The 19224-nt window shown below is 37.3% G+C and overlaps 1 protein-coding gene across 1 annotated transcript in view; it reads left to right on the forward strand.

Moving 5' to 3' along the window:
- Positions 1 to 3744: 3744 nt before the first annotated feature.
- The window catches only part of MAST4 (microtubule associated serine/threonine kinase family member 4), a 553495-nt gene continuing 538015 nt past the window's right edge, over positions 3745 to 19224 (forward strand). The window contains exon 1 of the mRNA XM_053701346.1: positions 3745 to 3843. Within this exon, the coding sequence (XP_053557321.1) occupies positions 3790 to 3843 (54 nt within the window). The 5' untranslated portion in view covers positions 3745 to 3789. The remainder of the gene's footprint in view (positions 3844 to 19224) is intronic.

Here is a 19224-nt window from a genome sequence, read left to right on the forward strand (position 1 = left end):
GGTAAGGGGGAGCCATGAGATGTGTAATACCAGGGTGGGTAGACTAGAATGTAATATGTAGTCAGGTAAGGGGGAGCCATGAGATGTGTAATACCAGGGTGGGTAGACTAGAATGTAATATGTAGTCAGGTAAGGGGGAGCCATGTGATGTGTAATACCAGGGTGGGTAGACTAGAATGTAATATGTAGTCAGGTAAGGGGGAGCCATGTGATGTGTAATACCAGGGTGGGTAGACTAGAATGTAATATGTAGTCAGGTAAGGGGGAGCCATGTGATGTGTAATACCAGGGTGGGTAGACTAGAATGTAATATGTAGTCAGGTAAGGGGGAGCCATGAGATGTGTAATACCAGGGTGGGTAGACTAGAATGTAATATGTAGTCAGGTAAGGGGGAGCCATGAGATGTGTAATACCAGGGTGGGTAGACTAGAATGTAATATGTAGTCAGGTAAGGGGGAGCCATGAGATGTGTAATACCAGGGTGGGTAGACTAGAATGTAATATGTAGTCAGGTAAGGGGGAGCCATGTGATGTGTAATACCAGGGTGGGTAGACTAGAATGTAATATGTAGTCAGGTAAGGGGGAGCCATGTGATGTGTAATACCAGGGTGGGTAGACTAGAATGTAATATGTAGTCAGGTAAGGGGGAGCCATGAGATGTGTAATACCAGGGTGTGTAGACTAGAATGTAATATGTAGTCAGGTAAGGGGGAGCCATGTGATGTGTAATACCAGGGTGGGTAGACTAGAATGTAATATGTAGTCAGGTAAGGGGAAGCCATGAGATGTGTAATACCAGGGTGGGTAGACTAGAATGTAATATGTAGTCAGGTAAGGGAGAGCCATGTGATGTGTAATACCAGGGTGGGTAGACTAGAATGTAATATGTAGTCAGGTAAGGGGGAGCCATGAGATGTGTAATACCAGGGTGGGTAGACTAGAATGTAATATGTAGTCAGGTAAGGGGGAGCCATGTGATGTGTAATACCAGGGTGGGTAGACTAGAATGTAATATGTAGTCAGGTAAGGGGGAGCCATGTGATGTGTAATACCAGGGTGGGTAGACTAGAATGTAATGTGTAGTCAGGTAAGGGGGAGCCATGAGATGTGTAATACCAGGGTGGGTAGACTAGAATGTAATATGTAGTCAGGTAAGGGGGAGCCATGAGATGTGTAATACCAGGGTGGGTAGACTAGAATGTAATATGTAGTCAGGTAAGGGGGAGCCATGAGATGTGTAATACCAGGGTGGGTAGACTAGAATGTAATGTGTAGTCAGGTAAGGGGGAGCCATGAGATGTGTAATACCAGGGTGGGTAGACTAGAATGTAATATGTAGTCAGGTAAGGGGGAGCCATGTGATGTGTAATACCAGGGTGGGTAGACTAGAATGTAATATGTAGTCAGGTAAGGGGGAGTCATGAGATGTGTAATACCAGGGTGGGTAGACTAGAATGTAATATGTAGTCAGGTAAGGGGGAGCCATGTGATGTGTAATACCAGGGTGACTAGAATGTAATATGTAGTCAGGTAAGGGGGAGCCATGAGATGTGTAATACCAGGGTGGGTAGACTAGAATGTAATATGTAGTCAGGTAAGGGGGAGCCATGTGATGTGTAATACCAGGGTGGGTAGACTAGAATGTAATATGTAGTCAGGTAAGGGGGAGCCATAAGATGTGTAATACCAGGGTGGGTAGACTAGAATGCCACCTGCTAGTGAATCTTTCAATAGTGTTTTTTATTACAAGTAAAACACAACAAACACATTTTCAGTATATCAGCACATACTGTTTTTTTATTCCTGTGGCCCCAACACAGCAGTTAGCAGGTTAAACATATTGTGGTAATATCTGTCTAATTTCAGGCTGTGTAACATCTATATAAACTAGGTTTCTTTGTAGTGTGCTATACAGATGCTAAAGGGTTATTAATTTAACCATTGCTTGCTTGGTTTGGTACTGTGAAGTTTTTCTTCCTTTGCCAGTTGTGTGCTTTAAGTAAGGGAGGAGATAAGGAGCTTGATGATTTAACCTGCATTAAAGGGCTGTAACACTGTAAAAAGAAAATGCTCTAATACTGTATGTTAGCACTTTTGCTTGCATATAACTGTGTTTAAAAGCATAGAAATTGATTAAACACATAGTTAAAGTCATCGCCAGAGCAGCAGTGCACTACTGGGAGCTACCTTAACATATCTGGTGAGCCAATAACAAAAGACAAATGTGTTAAGTCATCAATCAACAGCTAGGTCCCAGTAGTTCATTGTACATATTCTTTTCAACAAATGTACCCAAGAGAACAGAGTAAATTTGATAATAAAAGTGAATTTACAAATTACATGATCTGTCTGATTCATGAAAGTATATTTTTTCCTATCCCCTTAAGCTATCAGTATGACTAAATTAAACTACTAGTATTTTACATGCTTGTTTTGAGGTGGACTGGAATGGGTGGAGCTATGCAATCCATAAATGGGCGTGGCTATGCTCCAAAGTGTACCTGGATTTTTTTTCTCCAAATGTTGGCAGCTATGACCAGTGACCCTGCATGTTAATTAGCCAAGCTGTGCCCATCTGCAGCTGGTAAACAAGCCTATGAGCAGAGGTGAATGATAAATGCAGTTTGTGTGTGCTTGCTTTAAATATACATTCAACGAAATAGTTAAAAAAATGTTTACAAAACCTGAAGAGTTTACCTTGGGTTGAGTTTGAAAAATTCATCAAAACTGTAACTGTCACACTTGTAGTTTTTTATTCTTCTACTGAAAAGATTTGATCACTGACCTTAAACGCACATAATAAACTAAAGGGCAAATGCAAACTCTTAGACGATGCAATCAAAATCGGTATCTGTCAGTAATAAGCGCTCTTTGCAGCAGTAGCATTGGTATTTCTTTGATTAACAAGTTATTATTCCATTTTGTTTATGGATGAAAAGCTTATGGGCCAGGAGAATACTTAAAATTCATTCCGTGGTCACACTGAATTGCAATAAGATGAGAATGAGCACAGAAAACAAGCGGAGGCAGACTGTGAAATTGCATATGATTGAAATCATAGCTGGATTCTTATTGGCTGAAACAAAGATTAAGTTATCTGCCATCTTATCTTTATTATTTGTATATATACAAAATAATAAATCAATTTCTATTAAGTAATAAACAGAGAAATGTTCCCTGGCTCTCGGGATAAAGCTTCATGCAGTATATGTAAATCTGTTAGGGTATTAGCTAGAAGTGTACTGGAAGCTGTAAAGTCCCTTCATGATTTGAAGAGCAGTTTTGTTGAGCTTTTCTTTGATGGTACCAAATGAGCCAGACTTGTTTTTGCTGCTTCACTGGCCAGCTGTGCCAGTTTTGCACCATCACATTCCTCTGGATTCTTTTGCTGAGGTGTCACTGCTGCCTCCATTCTAAAAAACCCTTTTAGTTGCCTCAGTACTTGACCTCATGTGCGTCCCTGAAGCAGCTGAAGCACAGGATGCCAGCGGTATTGTTATGGACCTAACAGCACTTCCAGGATTTCCTCAGTCTAATAGCAGCTCCTGCAGAACGTGAGGGCTTTGCATTTCACTTGCTGCTGTGTGGCTCAGTACTGCATGCATTCATAATCTTTGAAGTTGTTGGAGTGAATAAGAAAAGCTTGGTCAGCTGACCGCCCCTCTCCAATCACGTAAACCGTGATGTAAGTGTTTAGCAGCTGCTAGATCTGAATTAGCCTCAAGTCTAAGGTACAGTGTACTTTACAGCATGCTTATGCCTATACTGTTGTGGGAGAATTGCTAACATGCCTAATATTGCTATGGATGAGTCTAGCATTCTTAGAAGACGAGGACTTCAGGTACGTGCTGAAACCTTATTACTATTATTCATTTATTTTCTAAAACATGTTTTTCTCCCTGTGTTGTACCAGCATCTCTCTAAAGTTCCAAGAGCAATTATTCGCTGTGTTGCTTTCTGGCACAATGTGATTAAGCTTTCTTTTATCTTTTGCAAAGCAGGAGTGTTGTGTCTGCATGATCTATAGTGTAATGTTATGTATGTAGGTTTCTGAGAGCTTTGTTAAACGTGTATCTTCTGGTGGTGTAATGTGTTTAACGATACGTTTAGAGAATAAAGGCAACTTTGTAGAGGGGGACAAATTGTCTACAAATATTGAGACAAGTAATTGTTTACAGAATGCAAACCCAGCTTTCTGTGCATCATAAATATTTTATCTGGCATAACTCTCCTTTGTTAATGCATATTGCTATTGGGAAAAATACAATCTAAAAGGAGCTTTAGCATCTAAAACTTTTTTAAATTCATTTTCTGAATGTTTTTGTTATGCTGATTTTTATTGAATAGATTGCACTTAGCAAACACACTATGCAAAAATAAGATCTTTATCTTGCAGAGAAAGAACATTTTAACACCAATGAGAACTGTTTCTAACTTCAATTTATTACAATTGGATCTGAGATTGCTTCAATAAACGCATACAGCACAGTAATGTGAAAGTAGTGTGCTTTTTTATAATTAAACTTCTATAATGCTTTTCAGACAGGTTTGTTTTGGGAGCTCTTAGCTAACCATATTGAAAAGATTACATTCTTTTTATTGTGCTATTACACGTCAGTCAGGTAATCACTTACCTGAGGGCATTTTCATATTTTGTATATGCAAGATAGTGTGTGTGTGCTGTGTGTGTATATATATATATATATATATATATATATATATATATAGAGAGAGAGAGAGAGAGAGAGAGATGTGTGTGTGTGTGTGTGTATGTATATATATATATATATATATATATATATATATATATATATATATATATATATATATATATATATATATATATATATATATATATATATAGAGAGAGAGAGAGAGAGATGTGTGTGTGTATATATATATATATATATATATATATATATATATATATATATATAGAGAGAGAGAGAGAGAGAGAGAGAGAGAGAGAGATGTGTGTGCTGTGTGTGTGTATATATATATATATATATATATATATATATATATAGAGAGAGAGAGAGAGAGAGAGAGAGAGAGAGAGAGAGAGAGAGAGAGAGAGAGAGAGAGAGAGAGAGAGAGAGAGATGTGTGTGTGTATATATATATATATATATATATATATAGAGAGAGAGAGAGAGAGAGAGAGAGAGAGAGATGTGTGTGTGTGTGTATATATATATATATATATATATATATATATATATATATATAGAGAGAGAGAGAGAGATGTGTGTGTGTATATATATATATATATATATATATATATATAGAGAGAGAGAGAGAGAGAGAGAGAGAGAGAGAGAGAGAGAGAGAGAGAGAGAGAGAGAGAGAGGTGTGTGTGTATATATATATATATATATAGAGAGAGAGAGAGAGAGAGAGAGAGAGAGAGAGAGAGAGAGAGAGAGAGAGAGAGATGTGTGTGTGTGTGTGTGTATATATATATATATATATATATATGAGAGAGGTGTGTGTGTGTGTGTGTATATATATATATATATATATGAGAGAGGTGTGTGTGTGTATATATATATATATATGTATGTGTGTGTGTGTGTGTGTATATATATATATATATATATATATATATATATATATATATATGAGAGAGGTGTGTGTGTGTGTATGTATATGTGTGTGTATATATATATATATAGTGTGTGTGTGTACATATATATAATGTGTGTATATATATATATATGTGTGTGTGTGTGTATATAATTTATTATTTTATTAACAAAAGCTAAATACCAATTACACGCACCCAGAAGCTAGGAAAATTTGAACTTATTTTGCAGCATATGGGCAATGTCTTAAGTGGAGTTTGTTTTTAAAGAGATTGTTTTAGGAAATTAATCTTGCCACTCTTTATTTCTTTAAAAAGATGATATTTATCATATATCAGTGAAATAGTATGAGCTGTTATTGAATGCCTAATTATTGGGGGGGGGGGGGGGAATATGTGATTTTTTTATTAGAGAATTTTGAATATGTTGAGTAGTTATCTTGAGGACTGTCCTTTTATAGCACAGCCAACATGTAAAAGCTGATAGTATCCTGTTGTAGCTTGTCAAAACTTTTGTCTGCTTGAGGAATATTTGGTATTTCCTTTATAGGTAGCACTGTGTAGCTAACTTTGTTTAATATTAGTTTTGTGTTTTTGTCAACAAAAAGATTTTGTTTAAATTGTCTGTTTGTTTGTAAAATTTACTCAGTTTATTATTTGCCATTAATAATCCCAGTTTTTATTTTCATTGTAAAGAGAGAGTGTGTGTGTAAATAAATGCTATATATATACACACTGTCTTCTAGGTTACAGCACCATGCAAATTAATATCTGGTACAACAGCTCTACGTTTACTTAGAATGTCTTACATATTTAAAGTGATGACAAATTATACGTATCATAAATGTAGTCTGCTAAAATGTAAGTGTTATTATAATCACCATGTGTGTTAAAGGGATATGAAACACAATTTTTTTTTCTTTCAGGATTCAGATAGAGCATGACATTAAGCAACTTTCTAATTTGCTCATATTATAATTTTTTCTTCATTCTCTTGGTATTTTTATTTGAAAAGCAGGAATGTAAGCTTAGGAGCTGGCTCATTTTTTTGTTCAGCACCCTGGGTAGCGCTTACTGATTGGTGGCTAGTCTTAATGTGAATGTAAAGTTGAATGAATGAGTGCCCGGTTTTTATAAACACTATTATAAAAAGGGGCACTTTCATTCATTAAACTTTACATTGCAGCGTTTAAAAAAAAACTTTTGCAGCTCCTCTGTTCTTACCTCGGCAATGACAAAACCAGTTTCCTCCAATTATGGCGTGCACCCCGGAGCTTCCATCTCGTAAGACGGTTTCGTCATTGCTGTGCTAAGTACAGAGTAGCTGCAGGATCGCCGGTCTGGGTTTCCTAAGGCAAAAGGTAAGTATTTAAAAAAAATGCTGCAATGTAAAGTTTAATGAATAAAAGTGCCCCTGTCTTAAATAGTATTTTTAAAAGCCGGGCACTTATTCATTCAAATTTACATTCATTTTAAAGGGTCAATAAAGTAAAAATTAAACTCCAATCAGCAAGTGCTACCCAGGGTTCTAAACCAAAAATGGTCCAGCTCCTAAGGTTACATTCCTTCTTTCTTCAAATAAAGATATCAAGAGAACAAAGAAAAAATGATAATAGGAGTAAATTAGAAAATTGCTTAAAATTGCTTGCTTTATCTGAATCATGAAAGAAAATTGGGTTTCATATCCCTTTAAAATGATATTTTTTATTCTAATCAAGTCTCTGTTTATCCTCCGCCCCTACCACTACTTCTTAGTGGTCCCACCTGCTCTCTACTTTGACAGCACAGCGCACTCCTGATAGTGCCACATACACACGTGTACAAAGAGAGAGTGTAATTACTAAACAATATAGTTACATTTAATAAAACCCTATGCTCCCCTCCTAAGTTGTCTACAGGCTTTGCAGCCAGCAGCACCGCTAAGACATCCTATGGTGGGGATACAATTAGCACCATCCATGGTCAGGAAGTGGCCCCTTCCTGAACAATGTGTAAAATCTGCAGACTTGGTCATGGTTTTAAACAAGTGTGTCAGGGGCGTGTGACAGAGTAGAATATGGGTGCAGGACTGGATGCCGAGGCTGCCTCTTCTCTAAACACATTAGTATTAATGGACCACTAAAGTCAAAATTAAACTTTCATGATTCTAATAGAGCACACAAGTTTGAATAACTTTCCAATTCACTACCATCGTCTAAATGTGCACAGTCTTTTTATATGCAGTTTTTGAGGCACCAACTCTTACTGAGCATGTGCAAGAATTCAGACTATACATATATGCATTTTGTGATTTGGCGGATGGCTGTCACATGATGCGGTTGTAGAGAAAATTGAATCCATGTTCCTTAGGTTACTTTGTGACAGCAGGTCTGCAGCATTTGTAATTGAGCTAGCGTTCATGCAAAGCTGGATAGTTTTACATTGACGTGTAAACAGTGATTTCAAAATTGGGTTTGGAATCACTGTTTACAGCTACGTTAGAGGGAATCCCGTTAGCCAAATGCACGTGCGTTCGGCATGTCCAGGGAAAAAGCATTGGGCTCCAAAGAGCGAGTATAGCTCTACTACGTCATGCAGCCCATGGAAGTATGCAAGCTAACACGATTGGAAGATTCAAGAGAAAATGTCATTGCTCTACACAAAGTTTTGAGATAGGCCGACGTGTGAGTGACATTAAAGAAGATATTGTAATGATTTAAAGCAAAAAGAAAAAATATATAAATAATAACAAAACATATATACACATATGTTTTATAAGGAGAGTTTATATTTAATGTGCCCGTATGTATAATTTGCCATCCCTTTAAACTGTTATACATCACCTCCACAGCTCTTCTTTTTTCCAAGGAAGCATTATTAGACAATGCAATTTACCTGCATAAAAAGGTTTTATAAAGATGAGTGCTGATTTTTTTGGCTATAGTTACAGCTATTTGTTTTCAGTGTTAATGGAAAGTGGCATTTTGTTTTTAAAATTAACTCTAAAAATGCTCAACCTGTTAATTTAGTCACTAGGTATCCCCCACAAAATGGCAAGTTTCAAAGAATCCTGTGTGCGCTATCTAAAGCTGAAAGCACCTGAAAAACAGTTTAGCATCAAAAAGTTCAGTAACCTTAAAGGGACATAAAGTGAAAATTAAACTTTCATGGTCCAGATAGAGTATGACTTGTTGAGACTTCTTAATTTAATTTACTTTATCATATTTCCTTTGTTCCCTTGCTATCCTTTGTTAATAAAGCCTGCCTAGGTAGGCTCAAGAGCAGGAATGCACTACTTGGAGCTAGCTGATTATTGGTGGCTACACTCATACACTGCTTGTCATTGGCTCAGCAGATGTGTTCGGCAAGGTCCTAGTAGGGCATAGCTGCTCTGGAGATAAGCTGACATTAAAAGGGACACTAAACCCTATTTTTTTTATTTCATGATTCAGATAGAGCCGCAATTTTAAAGGGACAGTCTAGGCCAAAATAAACTTTCATGATTCAAATAGAGCATGTTATTTTAAGCAACTTTCTAATTTAATCCTATTACCAGTTTTCGATTCAGCACCATTTTAGGTTTAGCACCCTGGATAGCGCTTGCTTATTGATGGGTACATTTAGCTACCAATAAGCAATCATAACCCAGGTTCTGAACCAGAAATGGGCCGGCTCCTAAGCTTTACATTCCTGCTTTTTAAATAAAGATAGCAAGAGAACGAAGCAAAATTGATATTAGGAGTAAATTATAAAGTTGCTTAAAATTGCATGCTCTATCTGATCTATCTTAAAGAAAGCTATTGGGTTTAGTATCCCTTTAAATATATGTTTAACCCATTTGAAATATGGAAAAAATTATTTTGAGATAGCCCGCTAGGATGCAAATAAAGTTCTTCAGAATGTCTATATATAAAAGAAAGTAAAATAGCAGATGGAAGGTAACCAGAAGGTTACCACTTCATGTTATCTTAGTGGATATTACGAAAGTATTAGCTTGCAAGATATTATCTGGAGTCCAGTCCAGTGTTATATAGCTTACAAAACATACAACAGTTGGCTCTCTGAGCAGAAACAGTGTTTGTTTGAATTTGGGTGAACAAGACTTGCACAACATTTGTACGTGTGCCACCAAAAAATTGACAACTTTTACTAGAATAATTTTTGTTAATACAAGTTTATTGCAAAAAAATGCTTCTATTCAGATACAGTGGTCGCCAACCAGTGGTCCGTGGACCACTGGTAGTCCACGAGAAGATGTTGGTGGTCCTTGACGCCATCAAGCAGGAATTAATCTCCTCTAATGGTGTCACCCTCGTTGCGCTGCAACTCCCTACAGTGCCGGGCTGGACATCAGTGAAAACCGACGGAGGAGGAGTTAAATTACAATCTCCCTATGCACTTTGCGTAGTACTGCACAACTTGGATAGCTAGATTGTATTTTTAACTCCTCCCACCCGGCGCGCTGCTCAGAGAAAGATGCTCCCATTCTAAAGCCAGCAGAGGTTGGTATAGTCTTGGCTTGAAATAGTGGAATTAAAGTATATATATATATATATATATATATATATATATATATATATATATATATATATATATATATATATATATATAAAAAATCTCTCTTATATTTAATTTATTTTCTTCCCTTTACCTGTCTCTTTGTAGTAGTTTTTCTAATGCCTTCACATGGACTTACATCACTGTTTGTCTTCCTCCCCTCCATCTTCTTTTTTTTTTATTTATTAAATATGAATTATTTTATTTTTCAAGATACGATGAGTCAACGGATTTCATCCTTACTTGTGGGATTACGCCTCCTGGTCAACAGGAGGAGGCAAAGAGCACCACAGCAGAGCTGTACATATAGCTCATCCCTTCCCTCCCAACCCAGTCATTCTCTTTGCCTGTGTTAGTGTAGGAAGAGGTAAAGTGAGGTGTTAGTTTAGATTCTTCAATCAAGAGTTTTTTATTTTTAAATGGTGCCAGTGAGTACTATTTTATTACAGGGTGTAGCCGTTTTCCTTGTCAGCCTCTAGATAGCAGAGCTCCAGGTGGCTTTAAAGCATTGGGAACTGGTGGGATTAATTTCTCACTGCGCCTCACATACTGTGTGCTGCCCTTCTCATGATGGTCTTAGCAATTATTAACTAAGAACCTGTATGTCTCCACAGAATGACAGGAAGGAAAGAAGACTTCTTGATGCTGTGGGACTTTCATGCTGTTGATCAGCACTAAGGTATGTGCAGCTTTATTTTTTGGGACAGAACAAACTCAGAAACTGCTGCTACTTTTATTCCTCTGACTTCCTTAGTTTCACATACACCTCAGGGCTTCTCTATTCTCTACATGGGAAGATGCGGTGGGGGAAGTTCAGGACAAGGGAAGTTTTTGCTTAACAAGCGCTCAGGACAAAGGGACACTGTATACTCTTTGTTGTTAGAGCGCAGATTGACTGTGGGCTTGACGCTGGGGACCCTGGTTTAGGAGCAAGACTCCAGTGTAGGGGTAATTGTTATTTGTGAGGTTCCAGAGCGTGTTTTGGGTGTACATTACATGGCCGGACCGCATGGTATTGTTCAGCTGCTTGTGCTGGGACATACGAAGTGCGTCTTTTTTTCGGCAGAATACACTAGCGTGTTAGTTAACGCCCACGAAGGGCGGAGTTAGCTTCGCGCGCTCAGGAAAAGCCACGCAGTTAGTTTTGTATAAGATACCTTACGGAGCGGATCAGTGTTTTTGCTGGCTGCCAAGACCGCATTGTTTTATATTGAAGCAAGCGGTCTTAGGCAGGGTAAACTTGGGGACAGAGATCGGAGTCCCGAGGAGCAGGTAGGCACCTCAGCAGAACTGTTGAGGCGGCAGAGGCTCTTTAGTTTAACGGCAGGAGGGTTTTTTAAAGAACAAGAAGTCTTTGGCTTTTTCTTGTATATGTCCCGTGCTAGATATGCCAGAGTGTGAGTGCTGTTAAGTTATTAATACAAATTTAAAGGCACAGTTACACATTGTATTTCAGCAGTTTTTGCTTACAGTCCTATTAGATTATTTTTTGTTTGTAAATCCACGACCAAATTTGTTTTGCTTAATTTGTTGACATGGATGATATTCTGAATGTTACATGTTCATTATGTTTGAATGCCAATGTGGAACCTCCTGTTACTTTTTGTCCCTCATGTACTGAGAGGGCATTGCAGTTTAGAGAACAAATGTTTTTTGATAAAATAAGAATATTAATCAGAAAATTGTTGTTCCTTCCTTATGTCCTAACCCTTCTTCTAAGAAGGAGCGTCTGTTACATAATTTGGACGTGGTCCGTGCCTTGAAGTTCTACTTACAGGCGACTAAGGATTTTCGCCAATCATCTTCATTGTTTGTTGTTTTTTCTGGGAAACATAGGGGTCAGAAAGCTACGGCTACCTCTCTTTCTTTTTGGCTGAAGAGTATCATCCGCTTTGCATATGAGACTGCTGGACAGCAGCCTCCTGAACGAATTACGGCTCATTCCACTAGGGCTGTGGCTTCCTCGTGGGCATTCAAAAATAATGCTTCAGTTGAACAGATTTGCAAGGCAGCAACTTGGTCGTCTCTTCACACTTTTTCCAAATTTTCCAAATTTGATACATTTGCCTCATCTGAGGCTGTTTTTGGGAGGAAAGTTCTTCAAGCAGTGGTGCCTTCTGTTTAGGTTCCCTGTCTTGTCCATCCCGTTTCATCCGTGTACTATAGCTTTGGTATTGTATCCCACAAGTAAGGATGAAATCCGTGGACTCATCGTATCTTGAAAAAGAAAAGGAAATTTATGCTTACCTGATAAATTTGTTTCTTTTTCGATACGATGAGTCCACGGCCCGCCCTGCTCTCTTGAGACAGGTTATTATATTTTTGTTAAACTTCAGACACCTCTGCACCTTGGCTTTTCCTTTCTCTTCCTAACTCCGGTCGAATGACTGGGTTGGGAGGGAAGGGAGGAGCTATATATACAGCTCTGCTGTGGTGCTCTTTGCCTCCTCCTGTTGACCAGGAGGCGTAATCCCAGAAGTAAGGATGAAATCCGTGGACTCATCGTATCTAAAAAAAAATAAAAAAACTATCAGGTAAGCATAAATTTCCTTTTTTATTCTAATAATTTTCCCACACACAAAGCCCACCTGCATTCCAGTAATTGCCATCCAGTTGATCAGCCATATCCCACCAGTATTATAGTAATTGCCAGTAACATCAGTCGTTGTTAGCTCACATCCATATTGAGAGCTTTCCGATATAAACTTAAAGGGACATGAAACCCCAATTTTTTCTGTCATGATTCAGATAGAGAATACAATTTTAAACAATTTTCCAATTTACTACTATTATTTAATTTGCTTCCTTCTCTTGTTATCCTTTGCTGAAAGATTTATCTAGGAAAGCTCAGGAGCAGCAAATAACCTAGGTTCTAGCTGCTGATTGGAGGCTGCATATATATACCGATTGTTATTGGCTCACACATGTGCTCAGTTAGAAACCAGTAGTACATTGCTGCCCATCAAATGATACCAATAGAATGAAACAAATTAGATTAGAAGTAAATTTGAAAGATGTTTAAAATTGTATTCTTCATCTGAATCATGAAAGAAATTCTTTGGGTTTCATGTCCCTTTAATTTATGACTTCAATGTCTGTCCATGATCATAAGTAGTTTTGAATAATTCCTAACTGTTCTGTCATTCAGTTAGTTAATTCCAAAAAATAATTCTTAAAAATGTGTAAAAATATATACATAATGTAAACTTAGCGACCCCTGAGATAGAGCAATTCATTTTAAACAACTTTCCAGTTTACTACTTTTATCTACTTAGCTTTGTTCTCTTGGTATCCTTTGTTGAAAAACATGCCAAAGTAGGTTCAGGAGCTGGAAGCTAGCTGTTGATTGGTGACTGCACATATTTGCCTCTTGCCATTGGCTTACCAATGTGTTCAGTTAGTCCTGAAGCAAAATTGATTATAGAAGTAAACTGGAAAGTTATTTAAAATTGTATGTTCTATTTGAATCATGCTTCTTTATCCTTTACATTTTCAGTTGAAACTGAATTTGCTTAAGGAACCCACCACCTGTAATAATTGCATTAATGCTGTATTGGTTATAGAAAAGCTATGTGCACGAGGGGTCAGCAGAAGAAATCAACCTCCCCGTGGGGGATGGGAGAGAGCCCGATCCATTTAAAATGTTATTCCTGCAGTTGCTTTGAATACAACAAACTCTTGCCAGCTATTTGCTGGGCTACATTTTTCCTTTAACAACAAATTATTGATATAAGCCATAAAATCACTGGGCCTTCGACTTTCCTAATCTTTTATGCTTTAACTTGCAGAAAAAAAGGGTTCTATTCGATAATATTTAGATGGTTAATAAGACACATTTTTTTGTTTGATTTTCTGTTACCATTGCTACGTGTCTTATTTTTTTTCCCTTTAGAATTTATAAAATGAAGTATCTATGGTATATAAAAGTATTCCTATGATTTTATTAAATATTTTGAACTTTTATAGAACAATATATTGTGTGTGTGTGTATGTGTATATATACTGTATATATATATATGTATATATATATATATATATATATATATATAATATTTTATTTTATTTTGTACAAGGTTTATATAGTTTCCTTTTGTTTATATTGTTATATGGCTTAAAGGGACATAAAAGCCAAATTACAATGAAATTAATTTGTACACAGCGCCAACATTACAAGATACAAGCTCCCAAAATGAGATCCCTAAAAACTCAAAGATAATAAATATGAATAGACGGAGGGAGCGCTTAAAAAAGGCTAAAGTATCTAAATCTATCTGTTATTCCGAATTGTGTATAGGGTACCCAATCATATGTTAAGTTTGTAATGACTTAATTTTTAACCTTGATATTTTAGCATATGTAGATACTTTAGCCTTTTTTTAGGCACTCCCTCCTCCTATTCATAAAAGCAAAATTAGAAATGCACTTTGAGAAATAAATGTGTGTGTGCACTAGACATGTGCACACCATTTTTTTTTAAATTAACCCCTAAGCCGCCACCCCCCCCCCCACATCGCCAACACTAAATAAAACTATTAAGCTCTAAACCGCTGTCCCCCCACATTGGCAACACTAAATAAACCTATTAACCTCTAAACCGCCGTCCTCCCCACATTGCCAACGCTAAATAAAGCTATTAACCCATAATTCGCCATCCCCCCACATCACAATCATTAAAAAAATGTATTAACCCCTAATCCGTCATCTCCCATCGCGAACACCTAATTAAAGTATTAACTTCTAAACTGCTGTCCCCCCACATCGCCAAACGCTAAATAAAATAATTAACCTCTAAACCGCCATCCTACCACATCACAACTAGCTGAATTAAACTATTAACCCTTAAACCTAACGCCCCCTAACTTTAACATAATTAAAATACACCTAAATGAAAGTTACAATATTACTACCTAGTTAAAATAAATACAAACTTACATGTGAAACAAAAATAAAACCTGAGCTTAAACTAAAAAAACCTAACATTCTGGTTTAAAAAAAAACAAAAAAAACAAAAAAAAACAAAACCTAACATTACTAAAAATAAATAAAAACTACAATTACAAAAAATAGCAAACGAAATTATCCCAAATAATAAAAATTATTATTATTCTAATACCCCCGTTAAAGTTAACAGCTCTTTTGCAAAAAACAAGTGACCCCCTAACATTAGAACCCCCACCCCCCAAACCCCCAAAATAAAAAAAAAAAAATCTACTCATTGCGCCGAAAAGGGCATTTGTATGGGCATTGCTCTTGAAACATCAATCGACTCTTTTGAAGCCCAAAAAAATAAAAAAAAGCCCTAATCTTTAAAAAAAAAAAAAAAAAAAAAAACTAACACTAACCCCAAAATCGGTACTCACCATTGCTGAAGTCCAGCGAAACATCTTAATCCAGGTGGTTCCATCTTCATCTATCCCGGGTCCATCTTCTATATTCATGGTGGAGACACGGAGGTCCTCTTCATGCGACCGTCTGCCGCACACTGAAGATTGAATGCAAGGTACTCCTTTTATATGGGGGTACCCTTGCATTCCTGTTGGATGACAAATTCAAATCAGCCAATAGGATGAGAGCTGCTTACATCCTTTTGTCATATCAATAGAGATTTAGAGGTTAATAAGTTTATTTAGTTTTGGCAATGTGGGGGGATGGCAGTTTAGAGGTTAATAAGTTTATTTAGTGTTGGCGATGTGGGGGGATGGAGGTTTAGCGGTTAATAGGTTTATTTAGTGTGTGCGATGTGGGGGGACGGTGGTTTAGGTGTTAATACTTTAATTGGTGTTTGCGATGTGGGGGGATGGCAGATTAGGGGTTAATACATTTTTCTTAGATTCTTGCACCTGGGCCCTGTGGTTTCTAGTTATGCCTCTAAATCAACCTACCTATATACCACCATATAGTAAGCAGTTGTGTACATATTAAGTGCTAATTAAGCCCTCTCTTTGTGCTGTAAAATGAAAGTATCCCATATTGGGTAAGTTGACAGTGAGAAGCATTTGGAGTATGGCAAAGACTATGCCTAATCCTAACCATGGACCTTTTCAGTTTGTATGATTGTCTTGGCACCAGTGGCATGTTTAGGTTTTGTGCTGCCCTAGGCACTCACCCATCTTGTAAGAGTCTGCATTCTGCAATTCATACTTTCAGCTTCTAAAACTGTACATTAGAATACAGAAATAGATCAACCCTAAGGTGCAATGCTTTATATTAAAAGCTAATAGAAGAGAAAAGGTGTTGGGACTAATGGACAATTTCGGGAAAGCAGGTTTACACATGATGTCACAAGTTAGGTGCCTAGAATTCAGTGTATTTGTCAATATAAATCTGCCTTTTAAGGAATTCTATAATGTTCCACATTCCATAAATCAAACTGTGTTTAAAAACCTAGGACTTTGTTTGGAGATTTAAACTGTGTGGGCTTTAAGTAAAAATTAAACCTAATGATGTGTGAGGTTTCCTCTTCTTGGCATAATCAAATGTGTGCTCTAGTGTAGCATGTCAGAGATACACCCAGCATTCCAGACAGCCAAGTTATTCATTTATCTTGTTGCCATCTTACTATTACTATAGTCACAGCTAGATTTATCATAATATTTATTAGACAGCTGCCTAGGGCATGGACGCTTTGAGTGTAAGCTCTTATTGGTGATAATCTTCTAAAAATGTGCTCTATTCCACTTGACATCTTCTTAAAGGGACATGAAACACAATTTTTTTTCTTTCATTAGTTAGATGTAATTTTTAAAAAACTTTCCAATTTACTTCTAATATCTAATTTGCTTAATTCTCTTGACATGCTTTGCTGAAAAGCATATCTAAATAGGCTCAGTAGCTGCTGATTGGTGGCTGCACATAGATGTCTTGTGTGATTGGCTCACCAATATGCATTGCTATTTTTTCAACAATGGATACCTAAAGAATTAAGCAAAATAGATAATAAAAGTAAATTGGAATGTTTTTTTTTAAAATCGTGTTGTCTATCTGAATCATGAAAGAAAAAGTTTGGGTTTCATGTCCCTTTAAAGAAATGTTAACTTTTTTTTTCTTATAAAACATGCATATTAGATATCCTTAGTTAAAGCTTAAAGGGACATGAAACCAAAAATGGTTTCCTTATTGATTCAGATCGCACATGTAATTTTAAATAACTTTTCAATTTCTTCTTTTATCTACTTTTCTTTGGTATTGTTTGCTGAAAAACATACCTAGGTAGGCTCTGGAGCTGGAAGCCAGCTGTAGATTGGTGGCTGCACATATATGCCTCTTGTGACTGTCTTGCCAATGTGTTCAGCTAGCTCCCAGTAGTACATTGCTGCTTCTTCAAGAAAGGATACCAAGAGAATGAAGCAAAATTGATAATAGAAGTAAATTGGAAAGTTGTTTTATCTGAATCATGAAAGAAACATTTTGGGTTTCTTGTCCCTTTTAATTACCTATGTATAGTATGGATTCATAAGAAAATGTATTTACCACTACATTTGCAGCCAGAGGCAGGGTGCCAGCAAATTTGTTACCAATAAAAAAGGATATGGATCTGTTGTCCTATGTCGCCCCTAGACTAACAGAAATGGCAACACAACCCAATATCGGTACCAGGTATACGACCGGTGAGACACACAGTCCTGGTGACATTTCAGTTTAATCATTCATGGGACAACAGATCCATATCCTTTATTGAACTGTCACCAGGACCAATCACTTGACAGTTCAACTCTCTATGTAAAAAAGGAAGATATTTTACCTCAAAATGCCCTAAGTATTCACACCCCATTGTAAAGGACTTTAACTCCTTAATGACCACAGCACTTTTCCATTTTTTGTCTGTTTGGGACCAAGGCTATTTTTACATTTCTGCGGTGTTTGTATTTAGCTGTAATTTTCCTCTTACTCATTTACTGTACCCACACATATTATATACAGTTTTTCTTGCCATTAAATGGACTTTCTAAAGATACCATTATTTTCATCATATCCTATAATTTACTATAAAAAAAATTATAAAATGAGGAGAAAATGGAAAAAAAACACACTTTTTTCTAACTTTTACCCCCAAAATCTGTTACACATCTACAACCAACCACCAAAAACAAACAAAAGAAAGTCTTCCAGTACTAAAATAAAAGGTGTTGTTTTTTGTTTTTTTTAATTAATCTGCTGTGTAGGATCCCCCCTTAGCCCCCAACCTCCCTGACCCCCCCCCCGCCCCAAACAGCTCTCTAACCCTCCCCCTCTACCTTATTGGGAGCCATCTTGGGTGCTTGCTACCCAGTTTACAAATAAATTGATTTTAATTTTTTTTAGATTTTTCTGTAGTGTAGCTTCCCCCCACCCCCTCCAAGATCCCTTAGATCTTTTATTTAGCAATTCCCTCCTCCCTCTCTCCCACTTATTATCACAACATTTGTCTGTAGTGTAGCGGTTCCTACCCGATCCTTCCCCGTGAACGCGCCTGCTCCTGCCCCCCCCTGTGTACGATCCCGCCTCTCAACTCAGCCAGGCCGTCACCGATGGATGCCCACCCGCCTCCCACATCGACTCCCACCCACCAACGATTACGGCTATCGATGTCCGATGCAGAGAGGGCCACAGAGTGGCTCTCTCTGCATCGGATGGCTAAAAACAGTTATCGAGGCATCAATATTGAGGCATTACTGCAATAACAGGAAAGCGGCTGGAAGCGATCAGGATCGCTTCCACCGCTTTCAAAGACCAAAGACGTACAGGGTACGTCCTTGGTCATTAAGGACATTTTCTCTTGTAAGGTGTATCCAGTCCACGGATCATCCATTACTTGTGGGATATTCTCATTCCCAACAGGAAGTTGCAAGAGGACACCCACAGCAGAGCTGTTATATAGCTCCTCCCCTAACTGCCATATCCAGTCATTCTCTTGCAACTCTCAACACGCATGGAGGTAGTAAGAGAGAGTGGTGAAAAATAGTTTGTTTTTTACCTTCAATCAAAAGTTTGTTATTTTAAATAGTACCGGAGTTGTACTATTTTATCCCAGGCAGTAAATAGAAGAAGAATCTGCCTGAGTTTTCTATGATCTTAGCAGGTTGTAACTAAGATCCATTGCTGTTCTCACATATTTCTGAGGAGA

The sequence above is a fragment of the Bombina bombina genome, chromosome 2, assembly GCF_027579735.1.
Source record: "Bombina bombina isolate aBomBom1 chromosome 2, aBomBom1.pri, whole genome shotgun sequence".
Classification (NCBI taxonomy): domain Eukaryota; kingdom Metazoa; phylum Chordata; class Amphibia; order Anura; family Bombinatoridae; genus Bombina; species Bombina bombina.